This window comes from Danio aesculapii, chromosome 25, assembly GCF_903798145.1.
Source record: "Danio aesculapii chromosome 25, fDanAes4.1, whole genome shotgun sequence".
NCBI classification, from domain to species: Eukaryota; Metazoa; Chordata; class Actinopteri; order Cypriniformes; family Danionidae; genus Danio; species Danio aesculapii.
Window position 1 is genome coordinate 23,246,027 of NC_079459.1, and position 19,632 is coordinate 23,265,658.

Genomic DNA, 19,632 nt, shown 5'->3' on the forward strand with positions numbered 1-19,632 from the left:
TTGTGGTGCCAGTAATCAGTTAGCAAGGTCATGATGTCATTTTCCTGGAGCTTCAGAGTGAGTCATTTGATATTTAGAGCTCAGGTTATTTTTTTAAAAAAAACTATACCTCAGACTGATGTATGTTCAGGTCCTCCTGGCGAGATCAGTTGCAATTACTAGGCTTATGAAAATGAACCATACTTTTAATACAGATTATACCCAAAAACATGTAGTTAAGCCATGGTAAACACAAACGACCATATAATTTGTAGTAAAATAGATGTTGTACAAAAAGCCAAAAAAAAGTAGCTTTTCACTGCGCAGAACTGTATGGTTTTGCACCGTTCAGTTCAGATTGTATTTCCACAGCAGTTTACTAACACATAAAGTGGGTAAAAGTGAATACTAACATATAAAGTGCATTGTACGCTTATAATTTGTGCTGCCTCTACTGCCGTGACATCAGCGTTTTCATTTCAGGTCATCGCATCTGCTCTTCATGTACCAATGAGAGGAATGTCTGGACCTCTTCTATTCAATTAAATTAAATTCACCTTTGTTTGTATAGCACTTTTACAATGTAGATTGTGTCAAAGCAGATTCACATTGAAGAGCATAGTAAATTGAAACAGTGCCAGTTCAGTTTTCAGTGTTTAAGTTTAGTTCAGTTTAGCTCAGTTCAGTGTGGTTTAATATTCACTACTGAGACTCCTATCAAATCCCGAACCATGCAAGCCAGTGGTGACAGTGGCGAGGAGAAAACTTCTCCAATTGGCGAAAGTGAAGTATTTAAAAACCTAGAGAGAAACCAGGCTCAGTTGGGCACGACCATTTCTCCTATGGCCAAAAGTGCAGAGCTGTAGTCTAGGCACCGGAGGCTGGAGAACACTGGACGTCAGCGAAGACTCGTCTGTCCCTGGAGCGTCACAGGAATTAGTCTCATGCTCTCCACTCCTCTATGACCACCACAGCAGCTGCTCAGGATACGGCCTGGTCCAGGATTATGGAAACCTTGGTATCATCTCGTCGCTGGATTGCATCAGTAGCGCTGTGTAGTCTCTGGGGGCCTCGGGATGAGTATCCCCAGGTGGAAATAGAGAATAAAGAGAACCTAAGGTGTTTTTTTTTCTTGCAGTAGCAGTCGAACCAACAATATCACAGTGGCTGCTGCTGACTATTTGAATAGGGTGGGTTTGGTGTTTTGGTGTCGGAAATCCAATAATTCTGGTAGTGATGATTCTCAGCAGTGTGTGTTCAGCACGTCACGTTTTGGCAGCGGTATGGCTCACTTGGAATCTCACTCGAGGTGGTCCAAAAAAAGTACCAGGAACTAGGTACTAGAGCTGAAGGTCTTTGTCTGTACATGAAGGAACCCGACGGGTTTAGGTGGGTTCGGGCTTCATTTCTATCATGTTAGACAAGGTTGGGCCGGGCTCGGGCTTGTGTAGTAAATGAACAGTCATGTGATGCATTTTAATTAGCGTGAGAAGTAATCAATTCATTTGTAACAACAATAAAAACCATCCCTACAGGTGAAACAAATGATGATAAAGAAGTCAAAAAGAGCGAATTTTGACTGCAGTCAGGCCAGCCACACTAAAGCCATTTACAGTGGATTCAATAATGTTTCATCACAAAAACACATAGCCTAATCTTGGCGAGTAAAGAATTTTTCAATTATAACTAAATATTAATTCCCGCAGAGCCTTTATCTTAATTTCGGTACTGCAAAATATCCATCATAATTTAGGATTTATTTAGATTTAATTTGTTAGGAAAGACATTTTATTGGTGTGTTGGCCAATTTAAAGGCAAAGTGTGTGTGCCTGGGCCTATTTAGAGTGCTGAGATGTCACAATGTTACAGAGGACTTATTTTATTTCTTTGTTCCAATTTCCAAGTGGCCTACAGCCTACGTTTGTTATGAACAAATAATGTTAAAACACGTATAAACGACTTATTCTTGAAAAAAAGGCAAAAGAGCTGTGTGCATGTGCACATTATAATAATGTCGGGCTGTAAACGGGTTCAGGCTTTTAAAAAGCTGTCAATTAAAATGTACTTGTCGGGCTCAGGGGCTATCGTGCCTAACTTTTATGGCCTGACTACAGCTCTACTAGGTACATAACGCAGTGGAAAGCCCCCAAAAGTGAACCGTAACAAATTAAACCATGTCACACTATGCACAGGAAAAGCGCCTAAAGCCTTATAATAATAAAACCATGGTTAATTTTCAAATTGCTAAATTGCTACATCAAAAATACAGTAACTAACTACAAAACAGGTGCATTTTGCCTTTTATTCAGTTTATGAAGATGCTGTAACTAAAACATGCATATGTTTTATTTTTTTTCTAAATGGCATTAATAAACTATTGTATAATAAACTATGCACCTAATACTCCTTATTTTGAACAAATCAACCATATTTTAAAACAAAACGCTCTTATTTTCTTTAATCATAATTAAAAATATTGTTTTCTTAATCATATGAGGCTTTTTGGGAGGTTGTAGCATGCAATTTCACAGAGGAACTATATAAATATTTCAAGATCCAGATCACCTGATCAGACCCAAGAGAGTCCATTTATACAAACCAACATAATATCTCTAAAGGATGATTGTGTGACTTTTTACATATGCCAGGGTTAGTATATGGCTCATATATGGGGCATATTTTTCAATTTGCAATTTTAATTCATTCATGCTAATCAAATAAAAAGTGTTTTCCTTGAGTTTTGGTCAGATCAGGTAGAAACAGCTTCATCTTTTCACTTTGAAATGTTGGTCAACATTTAAAACTCATAATTATGAGTCATGACACCAGGAGCATGCAAAAAATGCATTTTTAACACTATTTCTACAATAAAGAATGTGCACCAGTAATGTTTTTGCATTTTTAAACATTCATTTTTGAATGTACTGAAAACTGAATTATTATATACTCCATCATATCTGTGCAACACACCATATTTTGTACATACAATGTAGGCAGCTTGATTTTAAATTAAAAATCCTTTAACGCAATTCCTTTAAAACAAATTTACCACTAATTACAGTCAGTGGCTCAACTGCTTTCACAATGACACTCTGCTAACTTCAACACTGTGTTGATGTTCACGTCAAAGATACTATGTTTCAGTCAAGACTTGAACACACCCATAAGCAAAAATCCAAAAATTAATCCATGCAGCAACAAAGCAACTCCATCTAAGTTAAAAGAGAATCCGTTTTCTTCATTTTTCCTTAGTTTATGCCGATAAAACTATTTCTAAGGGTTAGTTTAGGTAGAGATAGCTCTTTAAGGTAATGGCTTCCCCTTTCCCACTCATTATAATGCAGTCAGATTTTTTAAAAGCAAACCCCTCTAAGCATTTGCCTCTGTTGCATTCATAATTCACCGACAATCGTTATGAAGCGGGGGGAATATCTGTTCCTCTGAAACAAGGAACGTACACAAAGCAGTTCCTACGTCATCCTTTGCAAACCCTTGTGGCTTACGGAGCTGTAATATAATAACTTATTAAGGGAGCTCGAAAGCTCAGAGCAATGAGAAGGAGAGTTTTAAATGCTGAGGGAAGCAGTGTTGAGACGGGAGATAAATAGGTTGAGCAATAAAGAGGAAGACACTGAGCGTAGCCCAGGACACACAGTGCTGGAAGAAGTCGGCAATTAAAACTCGGGTTTGGAGCTTCGGGGCTGCTTTTGGGCGAGGGTTGTGGAAAAACCTCCACCGGTGGTTGCAAAAAACGCTCACGAGCAAACACTGGCTGAAACGCTAAAATGTCAACATCAATGACCGTCTTGAGCCGAAAGTCCTGCTAAGTCCAAATATATGCAAATTGCGCTGGTCTGCTGCATTATTCAGCAGCCGACAGTAAAATGAATGTTGCATGCTAAACATTCAGTCCTAGCAGTGACTGAATATAAAACTCGAGATATTTCTTTCTTGTTTTAACAGTCGTGTCTTGAGACATCCTTTCCGGCTCGCAATTAAGCAAAAAGCTTTGGTTTGATATGTATGTAAAAGAGTCAATTATCATGAAGGAAAACAAGATAATCACCACCGGCGTGTCAGAAGTAGACATATTTTTGACAAATATGCAGAGTAGCCTAATTTACATATTTCACGGCTAAATGTTTTATTTTAAAAGTCTCACCTGTGTGTGTCAGTGTTAGGCTATAAAAATCATCTTAACAGATATTAAAAATCTAAAAAAAAATGAAGCCTGAAAATGTTAAAAGTTGGAGTTATTAGCATAGTTAGCATGGTTAGTCACACTTTTCCATAGTCTGCACCAATAGTCATCCCAAAGTGGTAATATATTCTAATCAATTATATGATTTGCGCAAAATACGAAGAATAAATATTTCATAAACCTGGTAACATTTGATATCATAGCTTAGCACATTTGCTAATAAATGTCTTGTGCACGTTCCCTCCCTACTGAAAAAACCAACTTAAACCAGCCTAGGCTGGTTGGCTGGTTTTAGCTGGTCAACCAGGCTGGTTTTAGAGGGGTTTTGGCCACTTTCAAGCTGGTTTCCAGCCATTTCCAGCCTGGTCTTAAGTGGTCAGGCTGGAAAATGACCAGCTAAAACCAGCCTGGTTTAAGCTGGACCCAGCTGGTTTTGGCTGGGCTCCCAGCCTGGCTAGGCTGGTCAAGCTGGTTTTAGCTGGTCATCTCCCAGCCTGACCAGCTAAGACCAGGCTGGAAATGGCTGGAAACCAACCTGGAAATGGACAAAACCCCTCTAAAAACAGCCTGGTTGACCAGCTAAAACCAGCCAACCAGCCTAGGTTGGTTTAAGCTGTTTTTTTCAGTAGAGCTCGGTGGCATTTTATTTTAATAAAAAGGTCTGCAAGTCAGTGTAACTATATCAAAATGATCGAAAACTGTTTCTAATCGATTAAAAAATACTCCAATATATAAATAATTTAAACAGAAAATGTTTAAGGTTTGAGTGGTTAGCACAGTTATCATAGTTAACCTCACATTTCTGAGCAATTTTGCATTGATAGTCATTTAAAAATAGACACATTCATCTGATAAAATGCTATTTCTAAAAGACATGAGTTGTAAATATATTAGAAAAACTATTTAAATGTATATTTTGGCCTCGCAGCTAAGCATAGTCATTGGCAAATGTCTTGTAAACGTTCTTGTGGTAGCATTAGCGAAGACTATAGAATACACAAGACATGTCACTTGTATAGTTTTGAATGGGAAAAAGTGTAACAGTTAATATGGTGAATGAAGTACTTCCTTCTAGTACAAGAACCAATCAGCGATTGCTTTAGACTGACATTTCTCCAGGGCAGGGGCTGGGACCAGGAGTGAATTTCTGCAGATTTTGTGTGACTCAAATGTTTAGAAAGGAAACTAAAGAAACAGTTGTTGCTTGATGTAATTGTTGTTTCGTAATATGAAATTTAATTGTGAGCTTGGCAAGTAATTTTGAAGAATTTGATGTTTCCCCATTCAAACTGAATGCTCGAGCAAACTGCCCGAGAGGCGTTTCAACAATGACCACAGAGTGAAATGACTTGCCTTAAAGGGACTTTGGCATTAGCAAGTTAGCACAATTCTAACATGATTTCTGACATTCTAACAATAGTAACATGGCATTTACAGTTCAGCTGATGAACCAAAAACATTGTTTACATTTAAAATGATAATGATAAGTCTCACCTGTGTGTGGAGCTTTTCGATTTGCTTTTCGTTGACGTTTGGCTGCTGGTACACTCTGCTCTTATAGCGAAACTGCAACATTTTATTAGAGAGAAAAACATAGTCAGTTTATTTGTTTACATTTTTCAATAATCATCATCCTTAACCAAATATACACTCAGGCCCATAAATATTTATTTTATTTAGAAAAAAAAGGACAGATGGGGAAGAGAAAAAAAATAAAAACAAAGAACAAAGCGGTTGTCATATGGGTTACAAAATCAAGTTCTAATACATTTGAAGCACATTATCACACATTGTTTACAGTAGCTACGCTTCCATATTTTGGATATGCGCATAAAAAAACGGTTGATAGAAATGCCAAGCGCATACCTTTTGAAAATGCGCATAAATACATTTTATTTGATAAGAAAAGATGCGCATAAACTACGATGAAAACACTTGCAGAACAAATTTCAGTATGCGCATTAACAAAGGTCATGTGATTTTGTTATAAGAGAAACCAGGAGGCTGAGCACATTGTAAAACATGTGACATGTTGTTTTGGTCATTCTAAAATGCCTTAATTATCTTAGTGTTAGTGTTTTATTATTAATGGCCTTCAGAATCAAGAGCGTCTGTGCTCCGCATCTCACGCCTTCAAACGCCACCACGCATTCACTGCGTGTCAGGACTGTCTTCTGAGGCGCAAGTTATTTATTAAATGAAGAAAAGATTCACGCAGCTTCTCTTTTCACAGCAAATTCCGTTTTTACTGTTGATATTTGGTGCCAGTTCATCAGGAAGTGACGATTTTGTTCGCTTTGACTCGTTGTATGGAAACGCTGCTTTATTCGCACATCTTTTATGCGATGGTCCAGTTTTGTGCATTTTTTGAATGGAAACATAGCATACTCAGTTCATTTTTGCCAATACTTGTTGCACTTTTTGGAATCAAGTCTTAGGTTAAAAGTCAGTCTCTCCATACAATGTACTTCCTTTACAATTCCTATTCATTGAGCCCTTGTTGGAGAATCAATCTGAAACCATTTTCGAGTTATGGCTTTTCTGCTACTTACCAAAAGTATTTGAATTAAGCCAACACAATGGATTTGAAATGAAACGAGCAATATGTGCTTTAGCTGCAGACTGTCAGCTTTAATTTGAGGGTATTTACATCCATATTAGGTGAACGGTGTAGAAATTACAACAGTTTGCATACGTGCCTCCCACTTGTTATGGGACCAATTGATGGTGTATAGAGCCAAAAATGTTAGAATTGTGTCGATTTTCCAATATTTATGGACCTGAATGTATATTTGTATATATTTTTTATAACTTGCATAAACATAAACTCTAATTATAATACTCAAGAAATTATATAGAAATTATCTCTAGTTACCCTAGTAGTAACTCTAATAATAATAATAATATAGAAATAATTACTACTTTTGATACAAAAAAGAGAAGATCATTGTATGGCAAATTTTACATCAATCAGATAATTAAGTAAACTCGACTTTACAGTCTATATTATGGTAACAACATATTACTGTCACTAAGAAAGAATACAAATATTCTTTATGTTTTCTGAATTATTTATATGTTATTTAGCACAATCAATATGCTTGAGCAGAACAATGTTTCATTATACTCTTCTATTTTTTATTTTTTTTGCTGTGTCTCTGATAGTGGTGTGATTATATTATTATATTAGGGCCCGGGGCTTGAATGAACATACGGAAGAAGTACAAAGGTTTGTGTTTCACCAGCCTGACATCAGCCATTTCACAAGGAAAAAAGGCTGAGGAGAGACTCCTGTACAGAAAACACTTCTTAAAGAAGGACAGAAGCTCTATGACGCTCCACCAGCGGCAATTCACAGCAGTTACCATCACTGTCAATGCCATTCATTCTGTCATTGGGATTATCCTTGACACAAAAACTAAATATATTATTGGACATTTGTGGTACATAAATGTTATTTTGATTGCTGCTATTATTTATTTTGCAATAAGTAAAATGTGTATTTTCCTTTTAAAGTTACATAACATAAAGATAATAAAATAATAATAAAATAATTGTAAAAAAAAATATTATATAATATAAAATATATCAATTTAAAAATAAAACTGGCTCTCCTGGACACAAATAAGGAATATATGTAAATTTTTACTCACTATATAACTTTCTCAATTGAACTGAGTATTTAATAAGTGAGAAAATGGTTTTGATTTGCACCTTTATTTTGCTTAATAAATTTAAATTAACAGATAAAAGAATGAACAATAAAAATAATAAATAATAAATGCTATTTAGAGTAAGTAAACACACAATAAATAATTAAAATAATTTTTAGTTATCATTCATGTTGTTCACCTCAGAAAACAAGTTTGATTATTACTTCAACTGCTATAAACAAGCAAACAACAAACAAATAATAATAAAAAAGTATAAATAAATACGATTACTCATGTTATAAGTTGATCAGCACGGAAAACTACAAAAATATTTGAAGAAAATAATTTTACAATATAGATGATAAAATAAATAAATAAATAAATAAATAAATAAATAAATATATTAATTATTTAATTATGGAGCTAATAATATGCCAAAACATCTGAATTTGAATTGTATATGTAGATAAAAAATGCATATTTTTACCTATTTTCAGACCCCCCAAACCCCTATCCCCTTTGGCCCCCGTAATTGCCACCCTGTGCATAACCATGAATTAAGCAGAAGTGATTAGTTTGACTTTTTGATGATCATCTACTCTTCCCTGTTGATCACACCTGACCTACTTTCTGCGCAATCTGATTATCTGGTTTTGAATTTTAGAATGATGAATTTGATGTTCTGAATTTCTTCATTTAAAAACTTGAAAATGTATATTTATAAACCCAATATCTGCAATCTATAATTTCAGAACCAAAAAAAAAATCAGAAGTTTGAAAATACGTCTATAAAAATCTGACTGAAAAAAAATCTGTTGTCCTGAATTTCAGACGTTCAGTATTCAAGTTAAGAAATTCAAATTCAAGTTAAGAAATTCAAATTCAAAACATTTTTTATTGGTATATAATATTCCGTTTTACTAAATTACAATTGTTAATAATTCAAATTAATACAATTCAAATTCAGATTGTTTTGGCATATTATTCGCTCTATATGTAATCAGCAAACATTTATATAGTGATTTATATTACTTATATTTATAAATTATATACTGATTTATATTATTATTTGAATTATTAACTGCTGTTTGTGTTGTTTGGCCCAAAACCATTATCATGACGTCACTTTAATTGTTAAAAAAAACTAAAATGAAAAGATACTTAAAATTATTTAAATAAAATGTAAGAAATTAAATAAAACAATTATCATAATAATTATCGAGTTAATTATTAAATATAATCATTATTTAATAAAAATGAATTATGAAAATAAATAATAACACACATGAACATCATTATATTTAATTTGATATCTATTGTTCATGTTGGTTTCCCAATATTTTGACTTACATAAAATCTTTGTTTAAAGTAATGCAACAAAGTCTACGCTGACAATACACTGGCAAATTTCAAAACACAAATTCAAGCTCATACATTTGTAAAAAAAAATAATAATAAAAAAAGCACTTTAGTTGATTATTTTGTCAGCTTTAAAGTAACCCAAATCCTTCTTTTAGTGCCTGGATTGGACTGCAGTTCAAGCCAGATTAACTTCTAGTTACGCATCAATCGGCGTCATTCCTGTGGATGTTTGTGGAATCGCTTTTTTTGCAGACAGTGATGTCTCGTGTCCATTTCTGGCATCCTTGCACACATTGTGGCAAAGTTACATCATGGATGGAGCAAAAAACAAGCAACCAGCTGTGTTCCCCAGTCAGGGCCAACTTGTGCGGGGCATTTACCTTATCCTGCTTTCAGGCCATTTTCACATTGTCATATAGCAATCTGCAATCTCTAGAAAGCAAGCTAACAAAATAAATAGTTATATGTTGACATATGGTAACTAGCTGTCAATCGTCACTATTTTTGATATTCCAGCACCAAACCCTCATTATGTTGTGCAATTTGAACTAAAACAAACAACAGATGCATCTGCATATGCGCTTGCAATGTTGCCATGTCCACAAATTTTAAGCATATATGGGCTTGTTGTTTAGTCTTATAAATATATTAAGTTTGTTAGAGTTATTAAAGAGGCCAGATGCAGATTATTATCTTCAGTTGAAGTCAGAATTATTAGCCCCCCTTTGAATATTTTTTCCTTTTTTAATATTTCCCAAATGATGTTTAACAGAGCAAGGAATTTTTTTCTTTTTTTATTTTTTCTTCTGGGGAAAGTCTTATTTGTTTTATTTCAGCTAGAATAAAAGTAGTTTTTAACTTTTTGAACACCATTTTAAGGACAAAATTATTAGCCCCGGCGACGCAGTGGCGCAGTAGGTAGTGCTGTCGCCTCACAGCAAGAAGGTCGCTGGTTTGAGCCTCGGCAGGGTCAGTTGGCGTTTCTGTGTGGAGTTTGCATGTTCTCCCTGCGTTCACGTGGGTTTTCTCCACAGTCCAAAGACATGCGGTACAGGTGAATTGGGTAGGCTAAATTGTCCATAGTGTATGAGTGTTAATGAGTGTGTGTGGATGTTTCCCAGAGATGGGTTGTGGCTGGAAGGGCATTCATTGTGTAAAACAAATGCTGGATAAGTTGGCGGTTCATTCCGCTGTAGCGACCCCAGATTAATAAAGGGACTAAGCCGACAAGAAAATGAATGAATTATTAGCCCCTTTAGGCAATTTTTTTTTTTCAATAGTCTACAGAATAAACCATCGTTATACAATAACTTGCCTAATTATCCTAACCTGCCTAGTTAACCAAATTAACCTACTTAAGCCTTTAAATGTCACTTAAGCTGTATAGATGTGTCTTGAAAATATCTAGTCAAATATTATTTACTGTCATCATGGCGAAGATAAAATAAATCAATTATTTATAAATGAGTTATTAAAACTATTATGTTTAGAAATGTGCTGAAAAAAATCTTCACACACAGAAATTGGGAGAAAAATAAACAGGGGGGCTAATAATTCTGACTTCAACTGTATATTGAGTATTTTAATTAATTTGAACTTGTTTGCTGTTTTTAAAACCAAGATCTGGCAACACAAATGAGTTTTAAGAACATTTATATTTATTCATTTAGCAGGTATTTTTATCCAAAATGACTTACAAGTGAAGATAAAAGAAGATCTGTAATATGATTATGCCGTGTTCGCACCAGACGCAGCTTGCTAGAATAAATCGTGCTATTCGCATATAAATAGATGCCGTGAACATTTTGAGTTTACTCGATTCATTAACACGTCAAATTTGCTTCACTCGCGCGTCAAACTCACTTCACAATAGACACAGATTAGCGTTATAGGCAGGGCTTCTGTCTACCCGGTGACTTTAGCTTCGTTGCTAAATGACTAACATGAATTTTATTGAGAGAGTAGCTGTGCTTTATGTGCTTTAAGAACATAGGGGTTTGCAAGACTGACGACACTAACAGATATGGAGCACGCCTGATCAAGTCTTAGACTTTAAGCTGATCAGCTAATGTTTGAATTTGTGGTATTTGAATTGCTTGCAAAATAAAAAAAAAATCATGAATTTTAATAACTTTGAATCTGCATCTCATTTTGCATATAATTGGCAGTGGGTGGAGTTACTCAAACCAAAACAAAGACGGATTCTGACAGAATTGACATTTTCAAAAAAAAAAATAAATAACTGATTTTAGCATTGTTTTCTGATAAACAACAAGTATGTTCATTTAGCTTGTTTCTTAAATATCTGCAAACATATTGTTTTTTTTAGAATTTATAAAAATCTAAAACTTACATACAGGACCTTCAATATGCACAATTTTGCCTCAATCGAAGATGTTTTCTCAACTTGCAGAAATGATTATTTGTATAACTATTATATAGCATTAGTTTCCCAGGATGTGACAATTTGTTCTTTGCAATTTTTTTTAATACAAAATTAACAACTGCGCGAAAAGCAGATTCCCAATTTTCTATGGAAAACAACTCCTCTAGTTCCATAAAACAAGACATTTTTCTTAATGCAGTTATTATTGCACAATTACAAATGTAGCTTTTAGACATGGAAGAACTGGCATTACCTAACTGCACGAAAACTAGATTTCCAACTTTGTATGGAAACATTACACATCTAGTCTCACAAAAACATGACATTTTTGTACTGTAAATGAGCAATTCCACGCAAATGTCAACCTTGCCATAAAAAAATAAGGTTTTCACCAAAATAGCGAAACCGTTTCTTTGTTTTTTGTGTAAGCTAGTATTTTACAGCACTTCAAAAATACTCAAAAAATGTCTGTTAATGTTTTCAAACAACTATATTTGATTTGCCAAAGTCACACAAGTGCCAAATTCACATCTTTCACATCCATAATGAAGAGATGTCACATCCATAACAAAGCTTTTCCCTCATAAATGCCAAATAAAATAAAATCTTGTTTGTTCTATAGTGAGCCAACTCTTATCCTTTTGATTAGCATTGTTTCATTTGGGTTATGCAGTTTAATTCACAGAATTTCTACAAAGTATGTTTTTGGTCCTAATTTTTCGGTCACATCCATAATGCATGTTTATTTGTCTCATTTAAAATGTAAAAAATGTTTACAGATTGATATTTTTCTGATCTCATAACTCTGTGGTTAGTTGTTTTGGAAAATATGAACAGATGTTTCAATATAACATTAACATATACTTTCTCTGTGAATTTAGGCTTTGAGTTTTTACTGCAAATGTCACATCCGTAACACTATAATTGCTCAAATGCGTTTTGACTTCCATTATTCCACAATTCCAAATGTAGCTTTTGGACATGGTGGAACTGGCATTACCTCAAGAGTGGGGATGCCTTTACTGGAGGATAGCGGATAGTCTCTGAGCAGCCGCTCTTCTTCCAGGAAGCCGCTCTCTCTGCCGTCCACCGCCGGCTGGAAGAGGCCGTAGTTGAGCACGTCCCGCAGGCTCTGGGTGAGGGTACACAGGATCTGCTGCTTAGCAACCCACACGGTGGCATCAGGACTGAAGCGCATGGATTTCTGGCAAAGAGAGAGACGCTTTATCAGGCTGTGGCAGGTGTACAGATTAACTCGGAGAAAACATTTGTGTGCTCTAATGGAGAAAAGGGAGAGAGCCAGAAAAGACAGGCTGTTGACTGACAGGATGACATTTTGTAAGTAAAATAGAAGATTAAAAGGGTTATGTCATAGAATTCCACTTTCAACTTTCCTTTTGTTTTACTTAAATAAAATGATACGGTCAAATTTTTCGGCCAAATATGTATACACAAAATAGATAGATTACAAATAAGTAATTCCCTGCAAATGTCAACCTTGCCATGAAAACAATTCCACCCAAATAGTGCAACTGTTTCTAAGTTTTTTGTTCAAGCAATTATTTTATAGTTACTGTTGAAGGGGTGGTCCACTACAATATCATATTTTAAACTTTAGTTGATGTGTAATGTAGATGTGTGAACAAAAGCACCATCTCTGAATGTAATACAATTCAAAAAATATTTACAAAGCTCACAAGTTGCTATTTTCAAACCAAGCAGCCTTCAGGGAATCTGCAAATAAAAGTCCCCAAGAAATCAAAACTAACCATATGATTTTATTAGCTCACATCTGCGCATGTCATTAAGAAAAAAAAAATGTTTACCATTCTAATCTTGAGCTAAAACGAACTTGCTGGTCTTTAAGTTAATTTGTTACACACAGTTGAAGTCAGAATTATTAACCCCCCTGAATTGTTAGCCCTCCTGTTTATTTTTTCCCACAATTTCTGTTTACGGAGAGAAGATTTTTAAAGTGACATTTAAAGTCTTAACTAGGTTAATTAGGTTAACTAGGCAGGTTAGGGTAATTAGGCAAGTTATTGTATAACAATGGTTTGCTCTGACTATCGAAATAAATATAAAGGGGCTAATAAATTTGACCTTAAAATGATTTTTTAAAAATTTAAAAACTGCTTTTATTCTAGCCTAAATAAAACAAACAAGACTTTCTCCAGAAGAAAAATATTTTCAGACATACTGTGAAAATTTCCTTGCTCTGTTAAACATCATTTGGGAAATATTTAAAAAAGAAAAACAAAATCAAAGGGGGGCTAATAATTCTGACTTCAACTGTATATCTTAGGAATTGGTTGTGGCTAACATATTTAACGACACCGCTCCAACTGTCAGTTTTGACAACAAACAGAAATGGCGAGGAAGAGGTGTCTGTTAGGTTGTAATAACTCTCCCCAAACGCTTTTCCTCATCTTTCTGAATGAAATGCCTACTTTACCACATCCATTCAGCTCTCAGTAGAAAAACAAGCCTCGCCCACTGTTTTGCCATTTAATATTCTATTTCTCTAGGAACTGTGTCACAATTCGAAAAAAATAATGGTCGCAGCTTCTGGTTCATGCATGGGGACTTTAAAGATGCACTAAGCAATTTTTTTCCAAATGGTGTTGATATTTGAAAGCATAACAACAAACACACATAACACACAAGAACTTGCCCCTTTTTCATATCTCTGATATTGTTACAAGACACGCCCCTTACTGCTGATTGGCTGTGAATGTTTTTTGGTACACTACATATTCTAGTCCAAATATCTAAAAAAATCTTAAATCAAGAACCATTTTCCAAACATGCAAAAAATTTTGTCTTGTTTGAAGAAATAATGTGCCAAAATTAAGTAAGTTTTTCCTTAAAACAAGCTAAATTATCTGCCAATGTGGAAAGCAAAGTAATATTATGTCAAAATGAAAAACAAGACTATTTTGATTATTCTATTCTTGATTTAAGAATGTTTAGATATTTTGATTCAAAACAAGATTAAAAAAGCATTTTCCTAGTGTATCAGTCCAACACTGTGGTCAAAAGTGTTTTTCAAACCAATTGAAACTTTTAAACTATAGGAACTTTTTTGAAAATGGGCTTATTTTACAACTCCCCTAGAGTTAAACAGTTGAGTTTTACTATTTGTTAATCCATTTAGCCAAACTCGGGTTCTTGCAGGAGCAGTTTTAGCTTGGCTTAGCATAAATCATTGAATCGGATTAGACCATTAACATCTTTCTCAGAAGATATTAAAAAAAGTTTGATAATTTTCCTATCTAAAGCTTGACTCTTCTGTAAAAAGATCATGTACTAAGTTGCAATTTTCTAGTTCGACATTGCGCAGTGCTCTAGCCTAGTTATATAACTAGGGCTAATTTCAAGTACTGCATAATATCATTGCGCCTGCTGCAGCCATGCTAAGGGAGCAAAGTTCCTTGGTTATTACTCCAGAATTAGTGCATAATACCTAGCCATACTTTCTAGCCAGACTTGAAAATAGCTACATTTTTTTTGTGGTTGTTCCTAGTACACTAAGTTACTACAGACTTGACAAGTTTTAAAATACAAAAGTTATCAAAACTCTTCCGTCATTTTTGAGCAAGATGCTAATGGTCTAATCCAATTCAATCATTTACGCTAAGCTAAGCTAAAAGTGCTCTCGCCAGAAGCAGAGATTGGCTAAATTGATTTAAAAAATGATAAAACTCACAGTGATTTGAGCAGAAAATGAGCCGAGTGCTCTTATAACCTATTACACACAAACACACATATCTATAGTTTCTTATACTTCAGCAGTGATATTTATATTAAACTGACTGAAGCAGGGGTGGCTCAGTGGTAAGCAATGTTCCCTCGCAGTAAGAAGGTTGCACGGCTGGGCCAGTTGGCGTTTCTGTGTGGAGTTTGCATCTTCTCCCTGTGTTCACGTGGGTTTCCTCCTGGTGCTCCGGATTCCCCCACATTCCAAAGACATGTGGTATAGGTGAATTGAGCAGTTTTGATTAGACAAAATACACCAGCATTTCTACACTACTCTCCTGCCTGCCTGAATTGTTGGAATTTTAAATGTTATGGCGTTTACTCTCTTTTCTTTATCTAGGTTGAGCTTTAACACAATTTACATCGTAAATAGCGCAACAGAAGTAAAGATGAATTTAATTAAATTGAAGAAGGAGGCACGGTGGCTCAGATGTTAGCACTGTCGCCTCACAGCAAGAAGGTCACTGGTTCAAGTGGTTCAAGTAGGCATTTCTGTGTGGAGTTGTGCGACACGTGCAATAAGTGAATTGGATGAGCTAAATTGGCCGTAGTGTATGAGTGCATGAGTGAACGCAACAGTGTATGTGCATCTGCTGCGTATAACATATGCCGGAATAGTTGGTGGTTCATTCCACTGTGGGACCCCTGATAAATAAGGGACTAAGCCGAAGGAAAATGAATTAATAAATTAAAGTTGTCATATGATTCAATTATTTGTAATTTTGTATGAACAATCCTTTTAGGCTTACTTATACAATGTACTAGCTTGCCTTGTGTTGATATAGAAAAGGCTTGTGTTAAATGACTCTGAACTTTCCTCATTTAAAAGCATGACAATGTAATTTTCTACTTTGCGTGTGTTAAATAGGTCAGAAATACTTGTTGGCTCTCCCAGTTGCATACAGTCCATTTTTTAAGTCCAATAAAACCCAAATAGCTCTCCAGAGAAGATAAACTGTAAGAGTGCAATTTACTGTAATAATATAATTTAGAAAGATCCATACTTCCCAGCAGCCTGTGTGTGTCTGTTTTAGAGAGTGTGTGTGTTGTAGTGTGTGTGTGTGTACGCACAGACTGCTGCAGGTCTGGGATGACCACACAGATGAGCGTAGTGTTGTTGTCCTGACGGCCACTGGTCGGTCGGTCCAGCCTCGGAGGCTCATCTCGAGAGCTGTCTGACTCTGAACTGACCGAGTCGGAAAAACTCTGAGCCATTTCCTCCTCACTAGACATGGGGCTCCGCGGCATGATCCACACTGCACACACACAGAGAGAGAGAAATTCATTAAAATTCATCCATTATGTATTTTATTGTTATTTTCATAAATTATATATGCACTCATTAGAAAACTAAATAAACCAATATGATGGAAAATATAATTACAACTAAAACAAATACTGGACAAAAATAAATTATAATATAATATAATATAATATAATATAATATAATATAATATAATATAATATAATATAATATAATAATAAAATATAATATAATATAAAATAATAATAAAATATTAATAATTATAATACAATAATAATAATAAAATAATTGATAAAAGTTGTTTAAACAAAAAAATTAATAATACTAAAACCAAAAAAAGTTAACAAAATTATTATGATTATTATTAATAATAATAATAATCATTATTATTATTATTATTATTATAGGGCGGCACGGTGGCGCAGTGGGTAGCATGATCACTTCACAGCAAGAAGGTCACTGGTTCGAGCCCCGGCTGTACCAGTGGACATTTCTGTGTGGAGTTTGCATGTTCTCCCTGTGCTTGTGTGGGCTTCCTCCGGGTGCTCCGGTTTCCTCCACAGTCCGAAGACATGCGCTATAGGTGAAATGAATAAGCTAAATTGGCTGTTGTGTATGTGTGTGAATGCAAGAGTGTATGGGTTTTTCCCAGTGTTGGGTTACAGCTATATAATAATAATAATAATCCACACATAGCCAAACTGAACAATAATAATAAATAATAATTATAAAAAAGGATAATAAAATAATCATGAATAAAATTACATTATTGATAAAAGTTGTTTAAACTAAATATTAAATAATAATAAAACCATAAAAAGTAAACAAAATGTAATAATAAATAAATAATATAAAATAATAATTATTATTAAATAATAATAAATAATAATAATAATAAATATGTAAAAAATTGATAAAAGTTGTTTAAACAAAAAAATTTATAATTCTAAAACCAGAAAAAGTAAACAAAATTAATAATAATAATAATAATAATAATAATAATAATAATAATAATAATGATAATAATAATAACAAAAAACCATACATAGCCAAAATAAACAATAATAAATAAAAATATATAATACAATAATAAGTAATAATAATAATAATTGTAAAAATTGTTGATAAAAGCATTGATAAAAAACAAGTAATAATAATATGTAATAATAATAATATGTAATAATAATAATAATAATAATAATGATGGGGGCAACGCAGTGGCACAGTAGGTAGTGCTGTCGCCTCACAGCAATAAGGTCGCTGGTTCGAGCATAAAACATGCTGCATAAAACATGTGCTGGATAAGTTGGCAGTTCATTCCGCTGTGGCGACCCTGGATTAATAAAGGGACTAAATGAATGAATGAATGAATAATAATAATAATAATAATAATAATAATAATAAAAATAATAATAATAATAATAATAATAATAATAATAATAATAAATAATAATAATAATAATAATAATAATAATATTAAATAATAATAAATAATATAAAATAATATAAAATAATAATAATAAAATAAAAAATCGTACATAGCCAAAATAAACAATAATAATAAAATTATATAAATATAAATATAATAATGATATTAATAATGAAATAATAATAAAAAATAGAATTAATGATAAAATTTTAAACAAAAATATTAAATAATACTAAAACCATAAAAAGTAAACAAAATGTAATAATAATAATTAATAAATACATAATAATAATATATTAATAAAGGTGATACAAATAAAATAAAAACCCTATATAGCCAAAATAAATTATCTTATTAAAATAAACAAAAACTACGTAGCCAGATAAAGGCCTCTGTGTTTGATTTGGAATAATGTTCATCAATAAATCATGCACAGTAAAACCAAGAACAAATTAATAATGTAATGAGGATTCATTTTGATTTGCTGTTGACTTGAGTGTTTATAATTCCCCTACATAATATTAGCATATTGCTGTCTGGCCATTTAGCTTCATCTGTTTGTCTCTGCGTGGCCTTTCATGATTTCTCTGGGTTCAGCAAATGTTTCTGAGCGTGTTTGTATTTCGTCTGCGCTACGCTCAAATGTCAGGCTGTATATCACGCCATTTTAATATTACCTTTCCGTAGCTTGCAGGGGTAATTGAACTGACACTCACCTGAGGAAAACTAAGGAAAAAGTGACTGTTTATCACAAACTTTTCTTTATCAAATTATAAAACCTAACCTATTCAAAGAATAATCTGTAATATGGAAAATAATTAAATATTTCATAAAATAAAACATTAGCAAAAGAGAAAATAATAAATCACAAATATAGTCTTAGTGAGGTCTTGCAAAATAAAATAAAATATAAAGATAATTTTTAAATATAAAATTTTATTTTATTATTTTTAAATTTTTTTTATTATAAAATAATAACATAACATTTTTATATTATTATTTTATGAAAAAATTTAATGAAAAAAAAATTATAAAATAAAATAAAAATAAAATAAATAATTATTAAATAAAATAATAATAATAATAATAATAATAATAATAATAATAATAATAATAATAATAATAAAATAAAATCATTCATTCATTTTCTTTTCGGCTTAGCCCCTTTATTAATCTGGGGTCGCCACAGGGGAATGAACCGCCAACTTATCCAGCATATGTTTTACGCAGCGGATGCCCTTCCAGCCACAATTCACACTCATACACTATGGACAATTTAGCTTACCCAATTGACCTGTACCGCATGTCTTTGGGCTTGTGCGGGAAACCGGAGCACCTGGAGGAAACCCACGCGAACGCAGGGAGAACTCGCAAACTCCACACAGAATGCCAGCTGACCCAGCTGAGGCTCGAATTAGCGACCTTCTTGCTGTGAGGCGACAGCACTACTTACTGTGCCACCGCGTCGCCCATAAAATAAAACCAATAATAATAAAATAAAATAAATAATAAAATAGAATAAAATAAAATAATAATAAAATAAAATTAATTAAAAATAAAATAAATAATAAAATAACAGTAAAATAATAACAATATAAA

At 33.4% G+C, this 19,632-nt stretch overlaps 1 protein-coding gene across 1 annotated transcript in view; it reads right to left on the reverse strand.

The window, feature by feature from the left end:
• shank2b (SH3 and multiple ankyrin repeat domains 2b) overlaps positions 1-19,632 on the reverse strand; it is a 219,762-nt gene that overhangs the window by 176,070 nt on the left and 24,060 nt on the right. Inside the window, exons 2-4 of the mRNA XM_056451437.1 lie at positions 16,412-16,596; positions 12,582-12,785; positions 5,675-5,746 (exon numbers count right to left, since the gene is read on the reverse strand). Of these exons, the coding sequence (XP_056307412.1) occupies positions 5,675-5,746; positions 12,582-12,785; positions 16,412-16,588 (453 nt within the window). The 5' untranslated portion in view covers positions 16,589-16,596. The remainder of the gene's footprint in view (positions 1-5,674; positions 5,747-12,581; positions 12,786-16,411; positions 16,597-19,632) is intronic.